The sequence below is a fragment of the Rissa tridactyla genome, chromosome 25 (genome assembly GCF_028500815.1).
Source record: "Rissa tridactyla isolate bRisTri1 chromosome 25, bRisTri1.patW.cur.20221130, whole genome shotgun sequence".
Taxonomy (NCBI): domain Eukaryota; kingdom Metazoa; phylum Chordata; class Aves; order Charadriiformes; family Laridae; genus Rissa; species Rissa tridactyla.
This window is the reverse complement of record NC_071490.1, coordinates 940,621-968,214: the sequence shown is the minus strand read 5'-3', so window position 1 is coordinate 968,214 and position 27,594 is coordinate 940,621. Positions and strand designations below refer to the sequence as shown.

The following is a 27,594-nucleotide window of genomic DNA, read 5'->3' as shown; positions in this document are numbered from 1 at the left end:
CACGTATGTACACACGCATATGTATATGCACCCCCATGCACACACGTATGTACACACACATATGTGTGCGTCCCATGCACAAGCACATGCGCTCACATGTGTGCACGTATGTACACACATGTATGTACACGCACCCCACGCACACGTATGTACACACACCCCCCACAGACGTGTATGTATACACACACCCCACGCACACATGTATGCACACACGTGTCTGTATGCGTCCCGTGCCCAAGAACACGCGCTCACACGTGTGCACGTATGTACACACACGTATGTACACGCACCCCACGCACACACGTATGTACATATACAAATGTACGTACCCCATGCCCAAGCACGTGTGCTCACACTGAGCACGTATGTACACACCCCGCACACCCCACACACATGTATGTACACACGCACCCCATGTACAAGCACGTATGTGTGCGTCCGGTGCCCAAGCACACGCACTCACACGTGTGCACATATGTACATGCATGTATGTATACACACCCCACGTACACGTATGTACACACACCCCACACACACGTATGTAAACACACACCTGACGCATAGACATATGCACACACGCGTCTGTGTGCATCCCGTGCCCAAGCACATGTGCTCACACGTGTGCACGTATGTACACACACGTATGTACACGCAACCCACGCACACACGTATGTACATATACAAACGTATGTACCCCATGCCCAAGCACGTGTGCTCACACTGAGCACGTATGTACACACCCCGCACACACGCACCCCATGTACATGCACGTATGTGTGCGTCCCGTGCCCAAGCACACGCACTCACACGTGTGCACGTAGGTACACACACGTATGTACACACACCCCACGCACACGTATGTACACATATGCACACACGCATCTGTGTGCGTCCCATGCACAAGCACACGCGCTCACACGTGTGCACGTAGGTACACACACATATGTACACGCACACACACGTGTAGACCCGTCTTAGCCCCCCCCCACACCCCCCCCGTGCTGCAGAGCCGCCCCGCCCACGCAGCGCACACGCGTGCCGCCACGACACACGTGTGTCCCGTCCCCGTCCCCCCCCCCGCCCGTGTCCCCGCCACCGTCCCCCGCCCCCGGGGCCAAAGTTCGGGGAGGCCCCGACAAGGGACGCAGCGACGGGGGCCGCGTCCTGCGCCATGCTGCTGCTCCTGGCACTGAGCGTCTGCGCCCAGCCCGGCACCGGTAAGTGCACGCCGCAGCACGCCGCAACACGCCACAACACGCCACAACACGCCGCAATACACTACAACACGCTGCAACACACCACAACACGCCACAACACGCTACAACGTGCCGCAACACGCCACAACACGCCGCAATACACTACAACACGCTGCAACACACCACAACACACCACAACACGCTACAACATGCCGCAGTACACCACAACACGCCACAACATGCTGCAATACACTACAACACATGACAACACACCGCAACATGCTACAACACACAACACGCCACAACATGCCGCAACATGCCACAACACACTACAACAAGCCACAACATGCCTCAACACACCACAACATGCCACAGCATGTCACAACACACTACAACACACCACAACACACCACAACACACTGCAACACGCAACACACCACAACACACAACACACCACAACATGCCACAACACACCGCAACACACTGCAACACGCCACAACACACCATGACACACCGCAACACGCTACAACATGCCACAACACACCACAACACACCACAACATGCTACAACACATCGCAACACACCACAACACACCACAACACGCTGCAACACACCACAACATGCCACACCACAACATGCCACAACATGCTACAACACACCCCACCACACCGCAACACGCTACAACACACTACAACACGGGACAACACACCGCAACACGCTACAACACACCGCAACACACACCACAACGTGCCACAACACACCGCAACACGCTGAAACACCCCACAACGTGCTACAGCGCCCCCCAACGCGCCCCAACACGCCACCACACGCCCCAACACGCGTGTGCCAACAGTGGGGGCTTCTCCGAGCCCCTTTTTGGGCCCAAATGGCTCCGGCTGCATTTTTTCACCCTAATTAGGGTGATTCCACCCCAAATTTGTGCCCACACGGGTGGTGCCGGGGGGGGGGGGGGGGAGGGGCTGCACCCAGTTTTGGGTGCGTTTGGCGTCAGTCGGGCTTTGGGTGCTGGCGGCGGGTGCAGTCGCCCCGATTTTTGGGTGCTTTATGCCCGTTTCTGGGGTGCTTTTGCCTTTTTCGGGGGGGTGTTCCCCCCCCGTTTTGGGTGCTGTAGTCCCGGTTTTGGGGTGTTTTCACCCCGCTTTGGGTGCGCTCAGCCTGGTTTGGGTGCTTTCACCCTGTTCTGGGTGCTTTGGTGCTGCTTTGGGGTGTTTTTTCACCTTGTTTTGGCTGCCTTCGCTCCGTTTTGGGTGCTTTCACCCTTTTCCTGGGTGCTTGCGCCCTCCTCTGAGTGTGTTCACCCTGGTTTGGGTGCATTCACCCTGGTTTGGGGGTTTTCACCCTGTCGCAGGTGCTTCCACTTTGCGTTCACCCACCCCTGGGTGCTTTTACCCCGTTTTGGGTGCAGTCCTCCTTTTCTGGGTGCGTTCGCCCTGTTTCGGGTGCGTTCGCCCTGATTTCGGGTGCACTCGCCCAGTTTGGGGTGTATTCACCCTTTCCCTGGGTGCTTGCGCCCTCCTCTGGGTAGTTTCACGTTGCTCTGTGGGCTTTCACCCAGTTTGGGGTGCTTTCACCCACTTTCAGGTGCTTTTCCCCCTGTTTGGGGTGCTTTCACCCAGCTTTGGGTGCTTTTCCCCCCGTTTTCGGTGCTTTCACCCAGCTTCGGGTGCTCTCACCCGCTATTAGGTGCCCCCCCTCCCCCCGTTTTAGGTGCTTTCACCCACTTCTAGGCGCTTTTACCCCTGTTTTGACTGCTTTCACCCAGCTTTGGGTGCTTTCACCCACTTTTAGGTGCTTTTCCCCCTGTTTTGACTGCTTTCACCCAGCTTTGGGTGCTTTCACCGAGTTTTGGGCGCTCTCACTCACTTTTAAGTGCTCTCCCACCGGCCCGTTTTAGGTGCTTTCACCCTGTTCTGACTGCTTCCACCCAGTTTTGGGTGCTTTCACCCACTTTTAGGTGCTTTTCCCCCCTGCTTTGGGTGCTTTCACCCATTTTTAGGTACTTTCCGCCTGTTTTCTGTGCTTTCACCCCGCTTTGGGTGCTTTCACCCCACTCCACGCCCCTTCACCCACCCCGGGAGGCTCCAGCCGCCCCGTTGTCGCCCGTGGGTGCCCCCCCGTCCCCACATCCCTGTCGTGTGTGTGTGTGTGTGTGTCCCCCTCCCCAGGTCTCCCCCCGCGCCACATGGACTCGGTGGTTCAGATCGTGGAAGCCCTGGAGGCGAGCGAGCCCGGTTTCACGGTGCCGGAGCTGGCGCGGGCGCTGGGTGGCTGCGGCACCCCGGGGTGCCGCGCGGTGCTGGGAGAACCCCCCGACGTCCCGGCGGCCCCCCCAGCGCTCCCCGGCGAGCAGTGGCTGCTCTTCACCCAACTCCTGCGCCGCGACGACGATGATGCCGCACCCGAGGGCGGCGCGGTGCTGGCACCCGACGGCTCCACCGTCGCCCTCGGTCCCCTCTTCGCCGGCATCGAGGTCGGCCTCAAGCGGGCGACAGGGTGCCCCACCCCCACCATCGAGCCACCCATCGACGCGCTCTACGCCGTCACCATCGCCGAGGCTTTGGGGACGTCCTTCCTCCTGGCTCGTGGTGCTGATGGCCACCAAGCCACGCTGGGACCCGCCGGTTGCTGGGACGACGTGGATGACCCCCAAAACTACACCCTGTTGGGACCCCCGTCACCCATCCCTGATGCCGTCGCCATCGGGGCCATGGATGGGGTGCTGTTGGGTGCCCAGCTGGCCCGAGAACCCATCCCACTGGCCGAACTTCTCCGGGGCTACTACGGGACAGGCAACGGCACGGAGAAGGGGCGACCACCCAGTAGTTACCGGCGGCGAGATTTTGGGGTGCTGACGGGGCCGGGGAAGCTGGAGGAGGAGGTGGTGGCCATGCTGAGGGTGCTGCGGGAGCTGCCACCCACCCAGGAGCTCCTGGAGGACGTGGGACCGGAGGAGATGGTGGCCATCGCCCGTCAAGCGGCGCGGGACTTCACGGAGGTCTATGTGGGTAGGGAGGTGGCACCAGGTCACGATATCACATCTACCCCCCCTCAAAATATTGGGTGGGAGGATGGGTGGGGATCTGCACCCTGGGTGGGTTCCCCAGTGTCACCCCAGTGTAGGTGGCACGGTGGGGAGTCAAGCTCTGAGAGCTTGGTGACATATGGCCTGGCATGGTGGGACACCACGGGTGGACACTGGTGTGTCTCCTGGCTGGACACCACTGTGTCCCCAGATGGTGCTCCCTTGATGGACACCACCACATCCCCTGGATGGACACTGGTGTGTCCCCATGATGGACACCTGCCAGTCCCTTGGCTGGACACCATTGTGTCCCCTGGATGGACATTGGTCTGTCTCCTGGATGGACACCACCATGTCCCATGGATGGACACCCACAGGTCTCCTGGCTGGACACCGCTATCCCCCTAGATGGATGCTGGTGTGCCCCCAGGTAGTGGTCCCTGGCTGGACACCACCATGTCCCCTGGATAATGGGTCCCTGGGCACTGCTTTGTCCCCTGGATGGCCACCACCGTGTCCTCTGGTTGGATACTGGTGTGTCCTGTGGACACTGGACGCAGCCATGTCCGCAGCCAAGGGACACCCTGAGCAGGTCCTCCACGTGCCCTGATGAGGGGACCCCAGGAGGACACTGCCATGTCCCAGGCCAAGAGGTTCCCAAGCTGGGCAGGTGCTCCATGTCCCCAAGACCCCAAGGGGACGCTGCCATGTCCCCAACTGCCCGGGGGACCAGGCAAGTCCCCTTCTTCCACCGCCTGCCTTCCCTCGCAGAGTGCCCGGCCATCGTGCCCCGCTGCATGTGGGGTGCCCGTCCCTACCGGGGCACCCCCAAACCATTGACCCTCCCCTTGGGCTCCATCTACATCCACCACACCTTCAGTCCCAGTGACCCGTGCCGCACCTTCGCCGCCTGCGCCCACGCCATGCGCGCCATGCAACGCTTCCACCAGGACACCCGCGGTTGGGATGACATCGGCTACAGGTGAGGCCCCGTCACCCCACCACGGTCCCGGTCACCCGTCTGCGGGCAGCTCAGGTTGACCCATGGCTGCTTGCAGCTTCGTGGTGGGGTCGGATGGCTACCTGTACCAAGGCCGAGGTTGGCACTGGGTTGGTGCCCACACCAAAGGCTACAACAGCAAAGGCTACGGCGTGGGCTACGTCGGAGACTTCTCGGCCACCTTGCCGGACCCCGACACCATCGCCCTGGTGCGGGACGAGCTCCTGCCTTGCGCCGTACGCACCGGCCGGCTCCACCACAACTACACCCTCCGTGGGCACCGCCAGCTGGGTCACACCGACTGCCCCGGCAACTCCCTCTTCCATGAGATTGAGACCTGGCACGGCTTCAAGGTGGGCACCAAGCTCTGTGGCATCTCCAAGGGTTGGAGGTTCGGTGGCTGGTTGGGGTGTCTGGGCCGGTCCAACATGGCCAGGAGGATGGGGGTTGGGTGGGAGTGGATGTGGGAGGTGATGCTGGGACTGATCGTGGTTTCTTCTCTCCTCCTCAGTGAGGACCAGCCCCATGGGTCCTGGTCTGGATGGGTGCGGGCAAGGTTGGACCATGGTCTGGATGGATGTTGGCCTAATGGGTGATGATCTGGCTGGAGCTTGGGCCAACAGATGTTGGTCCCAGTGGATGACAGCCTGGGTGGACCCTGGTCCGGGTGGCCACCAGTCTGATGGCCACCAGCCTGAGTGGATCCTGGTCCAGATGGACACCAGTCTGATGGCCACCAGCCTGGTAGACCTTATTCTTGATGGACCCTGAGCCAATAGATGCCAACCCTGATGGACACTGGCCCAGAAGGACCCCGGCCCAGAAGGACCCCAGCCATGAAGACTACCAGCCTGGACAGATCCTGGCCGAGGTGGGCACCAGCCTGGATGGATCCTATCCCGGCCCCACTGGCCCAGCAGACCAGCCCAGTAGCCACAATAAAAGTCAGTGCCAGGACATCAGCTTCGGATGGTCCCTGGAGAGCGAGAGGGAAACTGAGGCACGGGGTGGGGGTGGCCATGGGGTCATAGGAGAGGACTCAAGCGAGCGACCCAGGTGCCCGTGACCTGCTGCGGGGCTGGGTGCTGTGGCACACATGCGTGTGCACGCACACGTGTGCCGTGTGCCCAGGCAACACTGTCCCCCCGTAACCCGCCTTGAAGACCCCGCATGACCCCCCAGAAGACCCACACACACACACCTCCATACCCCCCCCCCCAGGTGGGCACCCAGTCCCCAGAGGTGCCCCATGCTGCACCCTACATGGTGGCACCCAGCCACTGTCATTTCCCCGCACCCGTTCACTCTGAAACCTAATGATGACATTTTAGCTGGAGGCAGGCAACCGGCCACCAAGGTAGCCAGCCCCCCGCTGTAGGGTGGCCCGGCGTGGCTCACCCTTCTCAGCGTGGCCCGAGCCGTGGCCGAGCGCGAGCCCTGGCCGAATTGGGAGCGTAGATAACATCATCGGGGCAGAGGCGGAGGTGAGGGTGTGACTGAAACTCCCGCTTGGGTCACATGGGGAAGCCACGACAGGAACCGGGGCGGCCGGGTGCCGGAGCAGGCAGAGAACAGCCGAGGTACCGCGGGGGACTGGGGGGGGCGGGGGGGCCACCCTGGGTGATGCTCCAGCCTCGGGGGCGCCGAGGGGGCGCGGGGTGCTGGGGGGGGGTGAAGCGGCACCCCGAGGTGCGGGGGGTGCTGCAGGGGAGGGTACGGGTGACGGGGTGCTGGAGGGTGCTGCGAATTGGGGTGGGGACCCCAAAAATGGTGCCACGCATCCCCCTGCCCACCCCCCCCTCCCCCCCCACCGCCTTCCTCCTCCAGGGTCTGGGCACCCACCGCAGCTCAGCTCTCGGGTGCTGGCACCCCAAAATTGGCGGGCGCCAAAGCGATGGGCACCCACAGCTCACTTCCAGCCCAAGGCCATGGCAGGGGGGTGCGTGTGGCGCGGCAAGGAGGTTTTGGGGTGCTACAGGTCCCCTGGACCCCCACCCTGGCCTGCACCCAGTGTGTGCACCCCGGGTGCAAGTGCCGGGAGGAAATGCCGCGGCGGCGCGAGGGGAAACACAGCCGTGGCGGCGACGGAAACATCTCCGGCACCCGCCTGCGCTCGGGGCCAAGGTGGCGGCGGGCCACCTGCCGTGGGTGTCACCGTGTCCCCGGTGTCACCGAATCCCGATTCTGCCTCGCCCCCGGTGTCACCGCGCCCCGGCGGGGATGGGCGCTGCGTGGGGCAGGGGATGGCGTGGGGGGACGGCGGCGTGGGCACCCACCGGGTGGGGGACAACCCCCGTGGGCAGGGACGCCCCAGGGACAAGGGCACCCACAAGATGGGGTCCCCTCGGTGGGCAGGAGGACCTCAGGGACACGGGCACCCGCTGGGTGGGGGACCCCCTCGGTGGGCAGGGACACCCCGCGGACAAGGGCACCCACAGGATGGGGACTCCTGGGTGGGCAGAGGGACCCGGGGGACATGGGCACCCAAAGGATGGGGACCCCTCTGTGGGCAGGGGCGTCTTGGGGACACGGGCCCCCACAAGATGGTGACCCCCTCCACAGGTAGGGCCACCCGTGGGACGTGGGCACCCATAGGATGGGGAACTCTCACGGGCAGGGGCACCCCAAGGTCATGGGCACCCACGAGATGGGGACCTGTCCATGGACACCCACAAGATGGGGACCCCCTCGGTGGGCACGGGAACCCCAGGGACGTGGGCACCCACAAGACGGGGACCCCTCTGTGGGCGCAGACACCCTGGAGACGTGGGCACCCACAAGATGGGGACCCCTCGGTAGGCAGTGGCACCCCAGGGACGTGGGCACCCACAAGACCCCAGTGTACCTGGAGTACCCACGGGAACAGGGACCCTTTGGTGGGCAGGGCCACCCCACAGCAACAGGCACCCCAGGGTGCCCCAGTGGGTGCCCTGGATGAGAGGACACAAAAAGGGGTGCTCTGGAGAAGGGCACCCGGGTAGGGGCGCCCAGATGGGGATCCCCCCAATGGGTGGGGTGCCCTGGTTGGGGGTGCCCAGGTGAGGACACCCAGATAGGGGTGCTTGGATAGGGGTGCCCAGATATGGGGGTGCCCAGATAGAGGCCCCCAGATACGGGCCCCCAGATAGGGGCACCGAGATGGGGCGCGTTGAGTGAGGGCACCCAAATAGGGGTGTCTGGGTAGGGTGTCCGTAGGGGGTGCGTGGATAGGGGTGCCCAGATTGGGGTGCCAGGGCTTGGGTGCCCAGATAGAGGCACCCAGATGGGGGCGCCCAGACGCGGGGGTGCCCAGAGAGGGGTGCCTGGACAGGGGCACCCATAAAGGGGCAGTCGGAGGTGCTCGGATCGGGGTGCGTAGGTGGGGAGTATCCCCAATAGGGACACTTGGATGGAGCACTCAAATATGGGTGACCGGGTGGGGATGCCAGGTTGGGGGTGTGCGGAGAAGGGTGCTCTTCCCTCCGCTACCCACCCCACTCCCCACACCAGCCCGTGGCCACCCCGTGGCTAACGTGGCTCTCCCCGTCCCACAGATGGAGGTGGAGAAACCCCCGCTGGGACCAGAGCCACCGACTCTACTGAAGACCTACAAATGGCGAACGGCAGCACCCATGGGTGACCGGGAAGCCGAGAGGGGCACCGGCTCCCCGGGCAGCCGGCGCTGGACCCGCTTACAAGGATGGAAACGTTCCTACAGCCAACCCGAGTCCGATGGCCCCGATGATGGGGCTGGAAAGGGCAGCGCCTGTTCGGGGGCACCCAAAGCCAGCACCCGCCGGTCCCTCTTCCAACGGGCCTTTTCGGCCCCCTCCAAGGGGACCAAGGAGACACGGGGACCTGAGGGTGGGAAGGCCACCCTGCAGAAGTACCTGCGCTCCATGTCCAAGAGGAAGGGTCATGTGGAGAGCGGTGCCAGGGCTGAGCAGGTGCCCCGTGATGCTGTCCCAGGTAGGGGGTGGTGGGGAGGGTGGGGGTCAGGGTGCTGGTGGTGGGTGGGGGTGCTGGGTTGGGGGTGAGGGGTGACGGGCCGGGGGATGATGGGTGGTAGGTGGTTGTTGGTGATGGGTTGGGTGGGTGATGGGTGATGATGACGGGTTGGGGGGGTGATAGGTGGTTGGCGATGATGGTGGGTGGTGGATTAGGGGTGACGGGTGACGATGATGGGTGATCGATTGAGAGGTGGTGGGTGATGATGATGATGGGTGGTGATGATGGCTGACGGGTGATGATGATGGGTGACGGATTGAGGGGTGATGGGTGGTGATGATGGGTGACGGATTAGGGTTGGTGGGTGATGATGATGGGTGATGGATTAAGGGTGGTGGGTAGCGGGTGATGAGGATGGGTGACGGATTGAGGGGTGGTGGGTGATGAGGATGGGTGCTGGATTAGGGGTGGTGGGTGATGATGATGGGTGATGGGCTGGGGGTGATGGGTGGGGCATGATAATGCTGGGCGGTGGGTGAAGATGATGGGTGATGAGTTGGAGGCGATGGGTGATGGGTTGGGGGCTAATGGGTGGTGGGCAATGGAAATGGGTGACGATCTGGGATGCAATGGGTGATGGGTGGTGGACTGGGAGCAATGGGTCGTGGTGATGGGTGATGGGTTGGGGCACGATGGGCGGTGGTGGGTGATGGTGACCACTGGAGTCTGGGAGATGGTGGGCGATGGGTGATGGGTGGGGGATGGTGGGGGGCATAAGGGGGTGCAGGATGTGGCCAGGCTTTGCTGGTGTGGGGGAGCTCCCGCTTGCAGGTGCCCTCCATGGTTGGGGGAGGCACCCATGGGTGCTGCGTGGCTGGGTCCCACCTGGCCCCAGGGCCCGCTCCCGGCCACACGTGGCCCTGGTCCCCGTGTGTGCCTGGCACGGGCCTCGGTGACGGCACGTGGAGCCGTGCCAGCCCCTGCGGCACCCGGATCTGGCAAAACCGGCTTGGCTCCAGCAGGGCCACCCACGGTGCAGGCAGGGCCCTGGGGCAGGGCAGCCACCCGGCTTTGTCCCCACCACGGCACGGCCACAGCCAAGTGTGGCCCGGCATGGCCATGCTGACGGTGGCACAGCCACATGTCCCCCAGCATTGCCACCCCAATTGTTGCATGGCCACAGCCAGGTGTCCCCTGGCATCGCCACACTCATGGTGGCATCTCCAAGGCCACGTGTCCCTCAGCATCACCACACCCATGGTGGCATGGCCATGGCCATGTGTCCCCGAGGATTGCCACATCCACCACGGCACCTCCACAGCCACGTGTCCCCCAGCATCACCACACCCATGGTGGCACGGCCATGGCCATGTGTCCCCTGGCACCGCCACCCCACCCATACTATGGCCATGGCCCCATGTGCCCTGGTGTTGTCACACCTACGGTGACACGGCTGCAGCCGCATGTCCCCTGGCACTGCCACGCTGCCCATGGGTGACGGGGGCACCATGAGCGCCCAGTCTCCCCCTAACACCCCGCTCTGTACCCCCAGCGAGCACCCATGGGACGTCATCGATCCCGCTGGCTCCAGCACCCGATGCCCAGGTGTGGGATGTCTCCAACTTCTCGTTGGTGGACGGCCATCTGGTCCTCGTGGGCAGGGAGGAGGAGGTGAGGACGTGGGGACAGAAGTCCCCTGGGCACCCAGGGCCTCGTGCCAGAGTCCCGTGGGTGCCGGGGTGCAGAGACGGGGGCTGGGGACGGCGGTGCCTGACCCCTCAGTGTCCCCAGGCTTCGTGCAGGAGCAGGAACCGGACGGGGAGCTCCACCTCCGAGAGCACCAACCTGCACCCGGCGGGCGGCAGGAGGGACCCCGGTGAGCGACCTTGCCTCGCGCCGGCACACGCTGGTGCCACGCGGTGTTGGCACGTGCTGGCGCGAGCCAGGCGGGCGCGGGTCCGGCGCGGCTCCTGTGCATGCAGCCCCTTGGGCCACATGTCATGCCATGCGCCCTGCGGCCGTGCACCGTGCCCTGTGCCGTGCACCACGGCCATACCCCAGGCTATGCACCGTGCACTGCGCACCACGATACGCACCGTGCCGGGCACCGCGCTCTGCCCCATGCCCCCTGCCACGCAGCCTGGCTGTGCCCTGTGCCGTGCCTCGTGCCATGCACCACCGCTATGCCCTGTGCCATGCACCGTGTGACCGCGCACCATGCCCTGTGCCCTGTGCCATGCACCGTGGCCGTACCCCATGCCATGCACCGTATGACCGCGTACCATGCCCTGTGCCATGCATTATGCCATGCGCCATGCGGCCGTGCACCGTGCCCCATACCCTGTGCCATGCACTATGGCCATACCCTGTGCCATGCACCATCCCCCATGCCCTGTGCCATGAACCGTGGCCGTACCCCGTGCCATGCACCGTATGACCGTGCCCCATGCCCTGTGCCATGCACTATGGTCATACCCTGTGCCATGCACCGTGGCCATACCCCGTGCCATGCACCATATGCCCGTGCCCCATGCCCTGTGCCATGCACTATGGCCATACCCCGTGCCATGCACCAGGCACCGTGCCCCATGATACGCACTGTGCCAGGCTCTATCCCATGTCCCGTGCCATGCACTGTGCCCGGTGCCGTGCACCATGGCAACACCCTGTGCCATGCACCGTGCCCTGTGTACCACGATATGCACCTTGCCGGGCACCGTGCTCTGCCGCATGCCCCGTGCCACGCAGCCTGGCTGCGCCCTGTGCCGTGCCTCGTGCCCTGCCACCGTATGACCACGCACTGTGCACCGTGCCCTGCGCCACGCACCGTATGACCGTGCGCTCTGCACTGTGCACCACGCCGTGCACCACGCCGTGCCCTGTGCCACGCTCCACACCGTGCGCTCTGCACCACGCCATGCCATACGCCGTGCCGGGCACCGTGCTGTGCCCCACGCCATGCCTCATGCACCATGCCAAGCCCTGTGCCACGCACCACACCATGCTGCGTGCCCCTCTGCCGTGCACCACATCCCGCCGCATGCCACGCCATGCCCCCTGCATCACATCGTGCACCACGTGCTGTGCATCGCGCCATGCCCCGTGCCATGCAGCACCCCGTGCAGCAGACCATGCCAAGCACTGTGCCGTGCCCCACGCCATGCCTCATGCCCCACGCCATGCCCCGTGCCCCACACCATGCCCCCATGCCATGCACCGTGCTGTGCTGCATGCATTGTGTGCCATGCCATGCCCCGTGCCACGCACCGCACCGCGCAGCAGACCATGCCAAGCCCTGAGCCGTGCACCAGGCCATGCCGCGAGCATCACGCCGTGCCACATGCCTTGAACCACGTCGTGCTGCCTGCACTGCGTGACACACCATGCCCCATGCCATGCCCCACGCCTTGAACCGTGCCATGGCCCGCGCGCTGTGCCCCATGCCGTGCGTCATGCCATGCAGCACACCCACCACCCCGAGTCCCGTGCCATGCACCACGCTGTGCCTCGTGCACCGCACCGCGCCCTGTGCCGTGCACCACATCACGCAGCATGCGCCGTGCAGCACGCCACGCCGTGCCCCGTGCCACGCAGCACACCGTGCAGCAGGCCATGCCGAGCCCTGTGCCATGCACCACGCCATGCCTCATGCCCCGCGCCGTTCCACGTGCCTTGAACCACGCTGTGCTGCCTGCACTGCGTGACGCACCATGCCCCGTGCCCCGTGCCACACGCCGTGCCCCACGCTTTGAAGCACACCATGCCCCACGCCGTGCCCTGTGCCATGCCCCGCGCCCTGCCGCATGCATTGTGCCCCACGCCGTGCCCCACGCCATGCCCCGTGCCATGCCCCGCACCATGCAGCAGACCATGCCAAGCCCTGTGCCGCGCACCACGCCGTGCCCCATGCCTTGAACCATGCCCCGTGCGCCGTCCCATGCCCCATGCCTTGAACCCCACCGTGCCCCATGCCTGGTGCCGTGTCCCCTGCCCTGCTCCATGTCCCACGTCATGCCCCGTTCCATGCCCCATGCTTTGAATGGCGCCGTGCCCCATGCCCGGTGCCCCATGGCGAGCCGGGCGCGCAGAGGAAGCGCCGGGTGCAAGGCTGCCGTGTACCGTCACCGCTTCCTCCGCGCTGCTGCGTCGGCTGATCCCAGCGATAAACGCTTTCGGCTTCCTCCCCGCGCCCCCCAGCATCGCCGCCAGCCATGGGGCCCCGCCGCTGGCTGCTCTGCACCGCGCAGGGAGGTGAGTTACCCTCCTGGCACCCTCCTGGCACCCACCTGGCACCCGCCTGGCACCGGGGACATCACCCACATGGCACCGGGATGGGCACCCTCCTGGGTGGATGCTGGCATCACCGCATTGGGGTTGGGCACCGGGGTTGGGCACCAGTTCTGGGCACCGGAGCCAGGGCAGCAGGATCAATCCCTCTCCCCCCCTTCTCCCTTGCACCCATGAGCACCCATTTTCAGCACCCAAAGCTTGGCTCCCTCAGGGCTACGGATACGGTGAGGTGCTGGCAGGATTCGGCACCCAGAACCAGGCACCCGGGTCCTTCCTCCAGCTTTGGTTGATGTTTCCCAGTGGGGTAGGGGGGTGGGGGGGAGTACGGGTGTGTCCTGCCCCCCCCCACACCCTGGCATGGTGTTGGGGTGCTCGGGGTGCTGGTAAGGGGTGGGGGTGTCCTGATGTTGGGTGCCCCTCCAGACCTGCTTACGGATGAGAGATGCACCCGGGGCGCCGGGAGAAGCACCGAGAGCGAGACCTCCCCCACCTCCCAGTTCAGTAATGTCAAGGTGGGTACCCCCCTCCCCCGCCCCGATCCCCCCCTCCAGGGTGCTTGGTCCCACCCATGGGTGACACGGCAGCCGCCTCCTTACCCCATCCAGGGGCTGTTGTGGAAAAGGCTCCGGGAACGGAAAGGTCGTGGCGCCCCCAAAGTCGAGACGCCGGTGGCGACGGTCCCCGACGGCGAGAGGTACGGCACCGTGGAGGGTGGGGAGGGATGTGGGTGCTGGTGAGGGTGCCCCGGTGACGGTCCTGTCCCGGTAGGGTCCCCAGCCGGAGCGGTTCACGGGAGTCGCTGCTGCCACCGCCCAGCGCGGCCGAGCTGGACCTCACCGGGGACAACGTCATCGTCCGGCCCGTGCACGGCAGCATCGTGGGCGAGAAGTTCTGCTTTCAGGTAATGGGGCTGGGTGGGTGCTCGGGGTGCCCTGGAGAAGCACCCAAGGCTCCCGTGGTGCCCTGGAGGGGCACCCCAGGCAACCTCAAGGGGAACCCAGGGCACCTACAACAACCTGGATGGGCAACGGGGGCACCCCAGGAAGCCTGGAGAGGCACCCAGAGCACCCCGGGCAACCCGAAGGGGAACCCAGGGCACCCGTGGCGCCTTGCAGAGCCACTCAGGGCACCCATGACACCCTGGAGGGGCACCCCGGACGCCTTGGAAGGGGATCTGCAGCACCCAGAACACCCTGCACATGCACCCAGGGCACCCCGGGCAACCTAGAGAGGCTCCCAGGGCAACCTAGACAAAGTGAAGAGGGACTGAGGATGCCCAGGGCACCCACGGCACCCTGGAGGGGCACCAAGGGCACCTTGGAGGGGGACCCACAGCACCCAGAACATCCTGCACAGGCACCCAGGGCATGCAGGGCACCGTGGATGGGCACCCAGGGCACCCTAAAGTGCCCTGGAGAGACACTCAGGACACCCCAGGCAACCTAGAGAGGCACCCAGGGTGCCCAGGGCACCCCCTGGCACTCTGAAGGGTCATCCAGAGCATCCAGAGCACCCCGGGGCACCCTGGAGAGGCACCCAGAGCACCCCAACCATCCTGGAGAGGCACCTGTGGCACCCCGCAAAGGAACTCAGGGCACCCTGAAGGGTCACCCAGGGCACCCAAAAAGGATCCCCTCTTAGCCGCGGGTACCCAGAGCCCCCAGCGCAGCCCCCCCCACCACCTCCAGGCACCTTAGGGTGCTCCCCCCCAAGCCCAGACACCCTCCCTGCACCCAGATCATCACGGGCGAGGGCAGCCGGTCCTTTGGGTGCACGTCCCTGGCCGAGCGCGACCGCTGGATCGAGAACCTGCGCCGGACCGTGCAGCCCAACAAGGTGGGACCATGGGGACACCCCTGGGACACCCCTGGGACATCCCCGCCACCCCCAGGGGACGGGAACCCCCAGCACCCTGACCTGAGGGGCCACCCACTGCCCTCCTGTCTCCCCACCGGGCTCACTGGTGGGGCTGGGTGGGGAAACTGAGGCACGAATCTCCCACCCCACCTGGAGCCCTGCAGGCACCCACAGCCCTGTGTTCCCTTGTGGCCTCTTGTCTCCTGGAGGGCTTGGTTGTCCCCCCCCATGTCCCCTCCTGTCCCACGGTGGATTTGGCTGTCACCCATGTCCCCCTGAGGATTCAGTTGTCCACCCGTGTCCCCATGTCCCCTCTTGTCCCTCCCGTCCCCCATGTCCTCTCTAGTCCTCCATGTCCCATCACGTCCCCATGTCCCTCCACAGAATGCCTGTCACCTCCTATTCCCCCATGTCACCTCCTGTCCCCTGTGTCCCCTCCTGTCCCTCCACATTCCCTCCTGTCCCCCATGTCCCCTCCTGTCCCTCCATGTCCTTTCCTGTCCCTCCTTGTCCCCCTCATTCCCACGTGTCCCCTCCTGTCCCTCCACGTCCCCTCCATCCCCATTGGATGTCCCCTCCTGTCCCCATTGCCCCCATCCCCACGTCCACCAGCAGAATTCCCTGTCCCCTGCACCCTGTCCCCCCCAAACGCCCCTCAGATTCAGCCACACCCCCATATCCCCCTTGTCCCCTTGACCCCCACCAATGTCCCCGACCTCAACAGGACAACTGCGAGCGGCTGGAGTTGGCGCTGAGCCTGTGGGTGTACGAAGCACGAGACCTGCCACCTCGGCGGCGTCTCCGTTGTCACCTCCACCTGGACGGCACCCTCTTTGCCCGTACCACCGCCAAGGTGGCTGGTCCCGATGGCGAGCTCTTTTGGGGTGAACTCTTCCAGTTGGCCGCCCTACCACCCTCCCGTGCCCTCACTCTCGCCCTTTGCCGTGATGACCACCCCAGTCAACCAGTGGCCTCCATCACTGTCCCCTTGACCGAGTTGGCGGCCACCCGGCAGCCCTTGGAGCGCTGGTACCCGCTGAGCTGTCCTGGGGGAGGCGAGCGGGTGCCGTCGGTGAGGGTGCGCGGGCGCTACCGGGAGGTGCGGGTGCTGCCCATCGTGCGTTACAAGGAGTTGGCCGAGTTCATCACCTTCCACTACCGGGAGCTGTGTGCCCGTCTGGAGCCCACCATCGCCGTACGGCACAAGGAGGAACTGGCCGGTGCCCTGGTCCGCGTCTTGCAGAGCACTGGGAAGGCCAAGGTGGAGTGGGTGCTGGCAATGGGGGATGTGGGGAGGGTGGGTGAGGGCAAGATGGGTGCTGCCTCGGGTGCTGTGGTGGGGTGGGATGGACATCATGGGTTGGGGATGCCAGGAGTTGTGCGGTGGGATGGGGTGGATGAGTGGGGTTGGATTGGGATGGGTTGGATGGGTTGGGATGGAATGGCTGGGTTTGGTTGGGTTGAGTTGGAATAGGATGGGATGCGATACGTTGTGGATGGTTTAAGTTGGGCTGTGTTGGAATGGGATGGATGAGTTGGGATGGGATAGGTTGAGATGAGATGGGTTGGGCTCGGTTGGAATGGGATGGATGAGTTGGGATGGGATGGGTTGAGATGAGATGGGTTGGGCTGGTTGGAATGGGATGGGATGGGTTGAGATGAGATGGGTTGGGCTCGGTTGGAATGGGATGGATGAGTTGGGATGGGATGGGTTGAGATGAGATGGGTTGGGCTGGTTGGAATGGGATGGATGAGTTGGGATGGGATGGGTTGAGATGAGATGGGCTGGGCTGGTTGGAATGGGATGGATGAGTTGGGATGGGTTGAGATGAGACGGGTTGGGCTGGTTGGAATGGGATGGATGAGTTGCGTTGGGATGGCGTGGAATGGCAGAGTTGGGATGGGGTTGATGGGATGGGAAACGCAATTCAGGGGAGTGCCAGGAGACCCTAGCCCTTTCCAGGATGGGCTGATCAACTCAGTCTGGGACCATGGGTGCCCACTGAGCCCTCCAACACGTCCACTCGGCAGTCATTCCTCATCGACCTCGGTGTGGCCGAGCTGGACCGTTTCGATGACCGTGAGGCACTGATCTTCCGTGAGAACACATTGGCCACCAAGGCCATCGACGAGTACATGAAACTGGTGGGGGGCAAGTACCTCCAGGACACACTGGGTAAGGCTGAACGTTACAGGTTTTTGTGGGACATTATGGAGTGTTATGGGGTGCAGGGCATGGGCAGAGCATTACAGGGCTGTAGGACACCCCCAGGACATCCATTGGGTTGTGGTGGAGGCTTGTCACAGCCATGCCCATGGTGGTGGCTTGCTGGTCCCCTTATGGGTTGTCGCTTGGTGCCCAGGTGAGGCCGTGGCCCAGCTCTGCACCTCAGATGATAGCTGCGAGGTGGATCCCAGCAAATGTGCCGGCCTTGACCTCTCTGACAACCAGAACAACCTGCAGCAGGTCTGCGAGGAGACCTTCCAGCGCATCGCTACGTCCTGCGAGTGAGTGACGGCCCCTGCGCGGGTGTGGGGTTGGGCACAGGGATGGCCATAGGGGTGGACACCTGCACAGGGATGGGCTTGGGGATGGACACCGGCATGGGAGAGGCATGGGGTGGGCACCAGCACCATGAAGACCTGGGGAACAGTCTTGGAGATGGGCATGGGCATAGGGGCGGGCTTGGGGACAGGAATGGGAATGGGCAGGAGGACAGGCACTGGCACCAGGATGGGCGTGGGGATGGCTTTGGGAACTAGCACCATCCCTGGGGGTGGCATGGGCACCAGGAAGGTGGGACAGACAGAGAGGACAGGCATGGGCACCACCCCTGGGATGGACATGGGGATGGGCACCAGGGTGAACCTGGGGACAAGCTTAGGGACAGACATGGAGGACAGAGATGGGCACCACCCCTGGGATGGGCACCAGGAAGGACCTGAGGACAACCCTGGGGACAAGCGCGGGGGACTGGCATGGGGACAAGCACAGTCATGGTGGGTACCATGTCCCACAGCGCATCATGGTGGCACACGGGGGGGCTCCAGGACCATCCACCTGCCCCAGCACCCATTGGGGTGTCTCTCCCCACAGAGCCTTCCCAGCAGAGCTGGGCGAGATCTTTGCAGCCTGGCAGGAGGAGTGCGTGGCGCGGGGCAAGGCACCCATCGGGCAGCGCCTGGTCTCAGCCTCCCTCTTCCTGCGGTTCCTCTGCCCCGCCATCATGTCCCCCAGCCTCTTCGGCCTTGTCCAGGAGTACCCAAGTGAGGCCACTGCCCGTACCCTCACCCTGGTGGCCAAGGTCATCCAGAACCTGGCCAACTTCACCACGTATGTCATGGCAGGGGACGGTATGGGTGGGGAGGAACATCCCCATGGGGAAGCCATGGGGCAGCGGGGACATCCCCTACATGCTGTGTGGCACGTGCCCTGGATAGTCATGGGGCAGTAGATTGTCCCCAACATACCATGGAGCCGCAGGGCCATCTCCTACATGCCATGGAACCAGCCATGGGGCAGCAGAGAACATCTCCGCTCAATGCATGGGGTTGATGTGTCCCAGCAGCAGAGCCTCATGTGTCCTCTGTGATGGCCTGACCAATGGGTGCCTTGGTCCAAGAACATGGCAGTGTTCTCACCCATGTCCTGGCTTGTAGACAAGGTGGTGACATGGTGCAAGGACGTTGCAGTGACTTGGTCTGTGATCCCGGAGGTGGCCCGGGCTGCAGGCATGGTGGTGCCCCAGGCCATCACCTGGCTCCCAGGTAATTGGATGTTGTGGTCCCCAGGTTTGGTGAGAAGGAGGCCTACATGGGCTTCATGAATGAGTTCTTGGAGCACAACTGGAGCACCATGACAGACTTCCTGCAGAGCGTGGCCAACCCCGAGAACAGCATCCACATGGCCACCTACGACGGCTACGTGGACCTGGCTCTGGAGCTCGCCACTCTCCACCTCCTGCTCTGCGACATCTTCTCCAGCCTGGACCAGGTGCCACCATCCATTTGTCCCCGAGGGTAGCTGGCAAGACCGGCCGCCTCCTCCTCCCCACACACAGAGCTCATGTCCACTGCCCCATGGATGGTACAAGCCACCCATTGTTCCCATAATGTCCTTGTCTCATCCTGGCAGGCCACGCAGGAGGAGCTGGAGCCCCTGCCCACCATCCTCACCGCTATCAAGGAAGGGACCCCTGTCCCCGTCTCCGTCCGACTCAGCTCCACCACAGAGCGAAGGTACCGGTGGGTGAACAGGAACACACATGGGACCAAGGAGGACATGTGGGGCCAGGAAGAGCTTTGGTAGAGGGGTGACACTAGGATGGGTTTGGGGTCATTCTGGCCTTGGTTGGGTTCAGGGGATGGTTCTGGCCTTGGTGGGGTCTAGGGTGACTCTGGTCCAGAACAGGCTTGGAGTCACTGGTCCTAGCTGGGTTCAGGGCATGGTTTTGGCCCCTGATGGGTCCAGCAGATGGTTGTGGTCCAGGCAGGGGATGGTTCTGGTCCCAGTTCAGGGAATGGTGCCAGTCTGGACTGGATTTGGTGGATACTTGTGGTCCAGGCTGGGTCCAGGAGATGTTTTTGGTCCCAGATGGATTCAGTGAGCGCTTCTGGTCCTTGACGGGTTCAGGGTGGTTCTGGTCCTGGCTGGGTGTTGGTTGACTCTGGTCCTGGCTGGGTTTCGGGTGGTTCAGGTAAAGGCTGGGGTCAGGAGATGGGTCTGATCCCAACTGGGTTTGAGGTGTCCCTGGTCCCAGCCGGATTCAGGGTGGTTCTGGCCCTCCTGGGTCTGGCACCACCCCAGTATCTGGCCGTGCCATGGCTCTATCTCCTCTCACAGCCCGGCAGAGAGCTTCAAACCAGGCTTCGTGCCACCACGGGACCTGAGCAAGCACAGCCCCCTCATCAAGAGCCAGTCCCTCATCAGCATCCGTCGCGTCCGGGGTCGGGAGGACGGGCCGGAACCGGAGCCATCACCGGCACCGGTACCGTCACCGCCGCCCAGCCGGGAACGTCGCAACGTGCAACGCACCCAGAGCGTGCCGGCGCAGAACAAAGCCGCCCGGCGCCTACGCAAGCAGAGCAGCGTCGAGCACGTGGCGGAGCCACCGGCTGAGGACAACCCAGGGTCCCTTGTCCCCCGCGACGCCCCGGTAAGCCCCGGCAGCCGCCACACCACCCTCGCGTCGGGGTGGAGGAGAATGTTGTCGTTAACGGGTGCTGCCGGTGCCATAGGGTCGCGGGAAGATGCGCTCGTCGGCGTCGCTGCCGCGCAAATCGACGGTGCCATGGCAGCGCTACGCGGAGGAGGCGGCGGCGGCGGCGGCGGCACAGGGCGAGCTCTACGCCATCCGCCCGCTGGAGAAGGTGACCCCGGGGTTGGTTGGGTGGCAGCCAAAGCCACCCCACTGTCTGTGTCCCCCGCATCACACCCCGCCCCCGTCTCCCTCCAGTACGGGCGGTTGATCGAGGCGGTGCGGAAGGAGGTGGCTGAAAACCGGGAGAAGTTACGGCTGGCAGAGGCGCGGGCCGGGGAGATGGAGGTCCAGCAGCGGGGGTTGCGGCAGGAGCAGGGGCAGCACCGAGAGCAGCTGGAGCGGCTCCGGCAGCAGCTGGAGGAGGCAAATGCCCGCGCGGCCAATTTGGGGGCCAGGTAGGGGTGGGGAGTGGATGCCCCACGCCAGTGGGTGCCCCCAACCAGTGGGTGCCCCACTAGCGGGTGGGGATCTTGGCTCATTCCCAACCCCGTTAGGCTGACGGCGGCTGAAGGCACCAGGAAGAAGGACCTGGAGAGGCTGAAGACCAGCGAGGAGAAGAGCCGAGAGCTGGTAAGAGCCGGGAGGCGGGTGCACCCACGGGTGACAAGAGGGACGCGGGTGGGGGCTGACGTGGTCCCCTCACAGGAGAGACGGCTGTCGGCGCTGGAGAGGGAGCAGGCGGAGCTGCGGGCTGCCATCGCCCAAGCTCTGGGCCACCCCGGGAGGACGGGACGCCGGGTGCTGGCACGGGGTTGGGACGAGAGCGGTGACGATGCTCAGGCCACCAGCGTGTAACCGGCTATCCCAATGTCCCCAACGCGTCCCTGCAGCCCAGTCACCCACCATCTCCTGGGTCTTTCCGAAGGGGTGTCCCCTCCCCAGGCAATAAACAGTGTTGGTGTCCCCGTCAGAAGGTGCCTGGCTGTGTCCTGCCACCGCCTGGGGCCCTGTCCCCAACCCCATCCTGTCCCCAGCACCCTACGCCTGCCTGGGACATCCCAGGACCTGGGGCGGTGACAGGGATGTCAGGGCCATGGGGACTCCTGGGGACATGCTCGTGGAGACCCTTTGGGGCGGTGACAGGGATGGCAGTGCCATGGGGACCTGGAGCAGACCCATGGGGACCTGGGGGAGTGACAGGGATGGCAGGGCCGTGGGGACCCGTGGGGACAGGGCCACGGGGGACGCTTTGAGGATCACAGGGCCACGGGGACACTTTGGAATACGGCCACGGGGACACATCAGAGATCACAGGGCCATGGAGACCGCTGGGGACAGGCCCATGGGGACACTTTGGGGGTGACAGGGCCACGGGGACCCCTTGGGACAGGGCCATGGGGACACTCTGTGGATAGTAGGGCCATGGGGACACCGCAGGGCAGGACCATGGGGACTCTTTGGGGACAACAGGGCCACGGGGACCCCTTGGGACAAGGCCACCGGGTCCCCTGGGCGCTGACGGGACCCCCGGGGGTCCCCTCAGCGCCGCCCCTCCCCAGCCCAGCCCGACCTTCCCCTTCCGCCCCCCCAAGATGGCGGCGCGCCGTCGCCGTCGCTCGCCGATGACGCAAAACGCCCGCGCCGCCCGCTCTCCTCCTCACCCCTCCCTCCTGGAAGGTCACGGCGCCGCCTCCCCCACCTTCCCTTCGCCACTCCCAAGATGGCGGCGGGCGCCTACCCGCTGACGTCATCAGCAGCGCGCCGCGCCGCCGGCGGAGGGCGGCGGCGGCGCGCGGCGGCCGCTCCGGCGGGGCGGGGGCGAGCGGGGGGGCGGTGGCGCCCGGCGCGGCCCAACATGGCGGCGGCGGCGGCGACAGCGGAGGCGGCGCCGGGACCCCGTTCGCCGCCCCTAAGATGTCGGCGGCGGGCCGGTGGCGCGCGGCGTGACGTAGTCAGGCCCCGCCGAAGGGAGGGGGGCGGGGGAGCGGCCGGAGCGACGCAGGAGGCGGCGGCGGCGGCGGCGGCGGCGGCGGCGGCGGGACCGGCCGGGCCCCCGGGGGGGGATTTAAAGGGACCATGTCCCCGGCGCGGCGGCTGCTGTGGAGGCCGGAACCGGGCAGGAGGCGGCGGGGGCGGCGGTTGGAACAGCGACGCCGCTGAGGAGGAGGAGGAGGAGGAACGGCCCGGCCCCGGGGGACCGGAGGGGTGAGTGCCCGGGCTGGGGGGGCCCCGGCGGGAGACAAAGCGGAGCCGCTACCGGGGAACCCGAGGCCGGGCTGGGGGGGGGGGGTGACGCTGACACCCCCCCAGCCCCCCCCGCCGGCCCCGTCCGGGGTGCTGAAACGCGGGGTGGGGGCACCCCGGCCTCCGGGGGGGGTGGGGGGGGGCGCAGGGCCTCAGGTAACCGGGAAGGGCCCCGGGCGTCCGGGAGGTGGAGACCGGACCCCAGTGCCCGGGGAAGGCGGGCATGGCGGGGGGGGGGGGGGGTAGTTGTCTGTGGTGATGAGGGGACCCAGGCGTCTGGGGGGGGGTATGGAGGGGAGGGGGTGTCTGTGCTGATGAGGGGGGACTCAGGTGTCCGGGGGGGGGGACACGGACCCAAGTGTCCCGAGGAAGGCGGGCATGGCGGGGGGGGGTGGACGGGAAGGGGGTGTCTGTGGTGATGAGGGGGGACTCAGGTGTCCGGGGGGGGGACACGGACTCGAGTGTCCCGGGGAAGGTGGGCATGGCCGGGGGGGGGTGGTGTCTGTGGCGATGAGGGGGCACTCAGGTGTCCGGGGGGGGGTACAGGGAGGGAGGGGGGGGTCTGTGCTGAGGAGGGGCCCGGGCGTCCGGGGGGGTTATGGAGCGGAGCGGGGGGGGCGGGGGGTCTGTGGCGATGAGGGGGCACTCAGGTGTCCGGGGGGGGGGGGTACAGGGAGGGAGGGGGGGGTCTGTGCTGAGGAGGGACCCGGGCGTCCGGGACGGGGGGGGATGGACCCAAGCGTCCCGGGGGGGGCGGGGGGGGATCCGTGGTGATGAGGGGGACCCAAGCGTCCGGGTGGGTGGGGGGTTCTGTGCTGAGGAGGGCACCCAGGTGTCCGGGGGGGTTATGGAGTGGAGTGGGGGGGGAGGAGGGGGTTAGTGCTGAGGAGGGACCCAGGAGCCGGGGAACGGACCCAAGTGTCCCGGGGAAGGAGGACGGGGCGGGGGGGGGTACAGGGAGGAGGGGGGGTGTCTGTGCTGAGGAGAGAACGCAGGTGTCCGGGGGGGTGTGGAAGGGAGGGGGGGTCTGTGATGAGGGGACCCAGGCATCTGAGGGGTTGTGGGGGGGGGGGGTGTGTCTGTATGGAGGAGGGGACCCAGGCGTCTGGGGGGGTATGGAGGCAGTGGGGGGGGGAGGGGGTCTGTGATGAGGGGACCCAGGCACCCACGTGCTGGTGGGGGGATCGGGTGCCGGCAGCAGCACCGGGACACCCAGTGCCAAGCCGTGCTGGATTCAGCATCCACCGCTTGGGAATGTGGGGATGGGACAGATCCGGACCCGTGCTAACGCTTCCCCTCGGCCGTTCCGGTGCTGGTTCGTCTCCGCCGCCATCACCGGTACCGTTCCTGCGCCGGTGGAAGGAGGCCGACCTCTGCCGGGCTCGTTAACTGGGGTTAAACGAGCATCCAGCGACAGCGACCTTGGAATCTCCACTGGGAACTTTTCCTCTCTGCCGACCGGAGCGGTGTCAGAACCGGTGAGGGGCTGTGGCGGTGCCGCGGTGTTTCACCCCGTGCCGTGGTTTGGCAGCTCTGATGGGTTCGGTGGCGAGTTTTTGGCGCGGCGCCGGGAACGTTTCCTCTTCCCAAGCAGCTGGATGGCAGGGAGCGGGTCGGAGCCCAGCCGGTGCCGCCGCCGCACGGCACGGAGGCAAGAGCGGTGCTACTGTTGCTCGGAGCATCTTTCGGCTCATCCTGGCACGGCTCGACGCCGCTCGGAGCATCTTTCGGCTCATCCCGGCATGGCTTGACACTGGATTTCCCTCCCCGGCGCGTGGTTTAGAGGAGTTGGCACACGGACTATCCCCATTGACGCCGTGAAATCCCCCTCCGGCAGCGCCGACGATCCCATGGCCAGATTCCCTGAGGATCCCAGCACTGGCAGAGCCCCGCATCCCAACAAATACCCTTGGCACGGGATTTGCTGGCTTACAGCTGCAACCGCTGGAGCAGATATGGAAGTGCTCCCTGGGGAATGCGTCCTTTGCTCATTCCATCTCCGAGATGGGGGGGGGGGAAAAAGACCCTTTTTTGCTAAACAAGCTCGTTAACACCTGGGAGGAACGTCAGTGATCGCTTGAGCTTTCCCCAAGGAAGGAAACCATCCGGGATCCCGGCTTGAGCCATGGGAGCTTCCCAGATCCTCCCTGAATTCCTCCTGTATCAAATCTGGAGCGCTTGCTCCTCTTCGGCGTTTTCTTTGTGGGTGCGATGGGTTTTGCCCGTAAGCGCCCCGGACCGCGCGTGCTTGGTTGTGGTCTGGGACGGAGTGGGAAAGACCGGCACCGTCCTCCGGCGTCGGGGCTCTGCTCTGCCACGCGAGGAAGAATAAACCACACGGAAAGGAGGGGGAAAAAAAAAAAAAACCCACGCAGCTGGAGTCTGCCCAGTTCGAGCGTGCTGGGAGCGTGCGGGACCCCGCGAGCTTGGCCATGACCTGGCACGGAGGAGGAAAACCCAGCGCCGTCCTCCCGCGTTGGGGCTTTGCTCTGGCACGTGAGGGAGAAAAACCAAAAAGACGTCGGGGGCAGGGGGGGAAAAATCATGAGCCTGGAGCCTGCCCAGCTCAAGCGTGCTGGGAGCGCGCCGGACCCCGCGAGCTTGGCCGTGACCTGGTAGAGAGGAGGAAAAGCCGGCACTGTCCTGTGTTGTGGCTCTGCGCTGCCAGCAAGGAAACAAAAACATGTGGGGGAAAAGAAAACACGCGGCTGGAGCCTGCCTGGTTCAAGCGCACCCGAAGCGTGCCGAACCCTGTGAGTTCGGCCCTGACCTGGCACAAAGGCGTAAAAAAATTGGTGCTGTCCTCCTTCGTCATGACTCTGTTCTGCCGTGCAAGGGATAAAAACCGTGCGGGGGGGGGGAAATAAACACGCAGCTGGAGCCTGCCCGGTTCAAGCGCACTTGGAGCGCGCCGGACCCTGCGTGCTTGGCCGTGACGTGGCACGGAGGAGGAAAAACCAACGCTGTCTTCCTCTGCTCTTGTCTCTTCTGTGCCCCGCGTCTCTCGTGGCGGGGGGAAGTAAAAACCGTACGGGGGAAAAAAACATGCGGCCGTAGCCTGCCCGACTCAAGCGCCGCGGGAGCACGCCGGACCCCGCGTGCTCGGTCATGAGCCGATACGAAGCGGGGCAAAAGCAGCCACCGTCCTCATGTGTTGTGGTCCTGCTCTCCTGGCGAGGAAAAAAACCAAACTGCGTCGGGAAAAAACTCGGGGATGTAGGCTGCCGGACTCAAGCACACCGTGAGCGCGCCGGACCCCGTGCGCTTGGTCCCGATCCACCATGGAGTGGCGGGGGGAAAAACCAGCACGATCCTCCTGCGCCGCAGCTGCTCTGCCACACGTTCCTCTCCCGGGGAGGGGGAAAAAAAAAACCACGCAGGGAAAAACCATGCGGCCGTGGCCTGCCCTGCTCAAGCGTGCCGTGAGCGCGCCGGCCCCTGCGCGCTTAGTCGCGATCCACCACAGAGTTGGGGGGGAAAAAACCAGCACGGTCCTCTTGCCCCGCGACTCTGCTGTGCCACGCGTTCCTCTCCCAGAGAGGAAAACAACCACGCAGAGAAAAAAAAAAAAAACGCGTGGCCGTGGCTTGCCCAACTCAAGCGTGCCATGAGCGCGCCGGACCCCGCGTGCTTGGTTGTAATCTAGCACAGAGCGGGGGGGGGCAAAACCCAGCATTGTCCTCTTGTGCTGCAACTGCTCTGCCACACGTTCTTCTCCCGGAGAGGAAGAAAACCACGCAGGGAAAAACCCACGCGGCCGTAGCCTTGCCCGACTCAAGCGCCCCGGCAGCGGGCCGGGACCCCGCGCGCTTGGTCGCGATCCCATACGAAGGAGGGGAAAAAACTGGCAGCGTCCTCCTTCCTCGCGGCCCCGCTCTTCCGAGCGAGGGGGGAAAAACGAGAAAACCCACGCCGGGTGAAAACACGCAGCCAAAGCCTTCCCGGGCAAAGCGCGCCCCGAGCGCCCGGAGTAACCCACTGTGGAACCTCCGCCGGGAGGCGTTTGGCCTGGGGAAAGGCCCCTTCCTCTTGACTTCCAGGGAAGGCAGCGATTGTCCCCACTTAACCGGTTTAGCATTTAAATTGTCCCAATTCTGCTCCGCCTTTGCATGGCTCTGGGGCGATGGGCTGGGGGAAGGGTTTCCGCACTCCCCGCTTCCACCCCTTGAAGCGAGCTTGGGAAGCGAGCAGAGCTTGGGAAGCGAGCAGGGAAGCGGCTTTTTAAACTTTACGGTGAGCGCTTGGCGGGTTTTTTTAATGAAAAAAAAAATAATCTTTTTTCTTTCTTTTTTTCTTTTTCCCCCCGCCCCGGTGAGCTTGTCCCAAGCGGGTTTTTGGGGAGGATGGTGGGTTTTTAGGGAGCGCCGCCAGCGCAGCAGACGGATGAGTGCGTGTTTTTTTGGGAAGAGGGGGAAGGAGGGGGGAAAAAAAAAAAAAACCACACACAGAAAAAAAAAGGGGGGGAAAACTTGGAAAAACGTGTTTTTTCGGTGAGCAAGGTGGGGGACGCGGCGCCGATGTCCCTGCGTCTTGGCTGCGCCAGCGCGTGTTTTGGTGGGTCGAGGTGCTGGTGGGTGACGCTGAGCGCGATGCCGGGGTGCAGATGGGGGATTTTGGTGTCATTTGGGGGGATTTCAGCCTGGCTGCGGCGAGACACGTTTCGGTGAGCAAAGGTTGGGACCGTGCCGGTGAACGCCGGTGCCAAAGGGATGCTGCGGTTTATTGCCGGGGAAAGGTGCCTGCGGGTTGCCAGATTCGGTCCTGGAGTTGGCTGGGATCAAACCCATGTCCCCAGAAAACCCGCAGCTTTTAAAAATAAATCAATTTTGTGGGGTT

The 27,594-nt window shown here is 64.7% G+C and overlaps 3 protein-coding genes across 8 annotated transcripts in view; all 3 read left to right on the top strand.

Moving 5' to 3' along the window:
• Positions 1-1,125: 1,125 nt before the first annotated feature.
• On the top strand, positions 1,126-6,190 carry PGLYRP2 (peptidoglycan recognition protein 2). The gene is made up of 5 exons (XM_054183443.1): positions 1,126-1,217; positions 3,383-4,222; positions 5,011-5,221; positions 5,298-5,592; positions 5,751-6,190. The coding sequence occupies exons 1-5, from the start codon at positions 1,172-1,174 to the stop codon at positions 5,751-5,753; spliced, it is 1,395 nt and encodes a 464-aa protein (XP_054039418.1). The 5' UTR covers positions 1,126-1,171; the 3' UTR covers positions 5,754-6,190.
• A 582-nt stretch (positions 6,191-6,772) lies between these two features.
• RASAL3 (RAS protein activator like 3) lies at positions 6,773-21,762 on the top strand. Of its 4 annotated transcripts, none has more exons than XM_054183561.1 (20): positions 6,773-6,819; positions 8,773-9,187; positions 10,719-10,837; positions 10,958-11,042; positions 13,364-13,417; positions 13,880-13,968; positions 14,062-14,150; positions 14,225-14,357; positions 15,194-15,292; positions 16,038-16,574; positions 17,345-17,489; positions 17,677-17,821; positions 18,411-18,647; positions 19,106-19,307; positions 19,449-19,552; positions 20,157-20,469; positions 20,552-20,683; positions 20,770-20,969; positions 21,069-21,144; positions 21,220-21,762. In XM_054183561.1, the coding sequence occupies exons 2-20, from the start codon at positions 8,773-8,775 to the stop codon at positions 21,367-21,369; spliced, it is 3,324 nt and encodes a 1,107-aa protein (XP_054039536.1). In that variant the 5' UTR covers positions 6,773-6,819; the 3' UTR covers positions 21,370-21,762. The 4 variants fall into 4 exon arrangements, with proteins under 4 accessions (XP_054039536.1, XP_054039535.1, XP_054039539.1 ...); XM_054183560.1 differs by having other exon boundaries at positions 19,449-19,558; XM_054183564.1 differs by lacking the exon at positions 13,364-13,417.
• A 603-nt stretch (positions 21,763-22,365) lies between these two features.
• Positions 22,366-27,594, top strand: part of WIZ (WIZ zinc finger) — a 60,288-nt gene continuing 55,059 nt past the window's right edge. For all 3 annotated transcript variants that reach the window (XM_054183380.1, XM_054183381.1, XM_054183379.1), the window contains exon 1: positions 22,366-22,719. In XM_054183380.1, coding sequence (XP_054039355.1) covers positions 22,370-22,719 — 350 coding nt within the window. In that variant the 5' untranslated portion in view covers positions 22,366-22,369. The remainder of the gene's footprint in view (positions 22,720-27,594) is intronic.

Bases quoted from the DNA above. Each gene is read 5' to 3' on its own strand.
- PGLYRP2 (XM_054183443.1), top strand. From the start codon at position 1,172: ATGCTGCTGCTCCTGGCACTGAGCGTCTGCGCCCAGCCCGGCACCG. The intron at 1,218-3,382 runs GTAAGTGCACGC...CCCCCTCCCCAG, and splicing joins CTGCGCCCAGCCCGGCACCG to GTCTCCCCCCGCGCCACATG. The intron at 5,222-5,297 runs GTGAGGCCCCGT...GGCTGCTTGCAG, and splicing joins TGGGATGACATCGGCTACAG to CTTCGTGGTGGGGTCGGATG.
- RASAL3 (XM_054183560.1), top strand. From the start codon at position 8,773: ATGGAGGTGGAGAAACCCCCGCTGGGACCAGAGCCACCGACTCTACTG. The intron at 16,575-17,344 runs GTGGAGTGGGTG...TCCACTCGGCAG, and splicing joins AGAGCACTGGGAAGGCCAAG to TCATTCCTCATCGACCTCGG. The intron at 19,308-19,448 runs GTGCCACCATCC...TCATCCTGGCAG, and splicing joins TCTTCTCCAGCCTGGACCAG to GCCACGCAGGAGGAGCTGGA.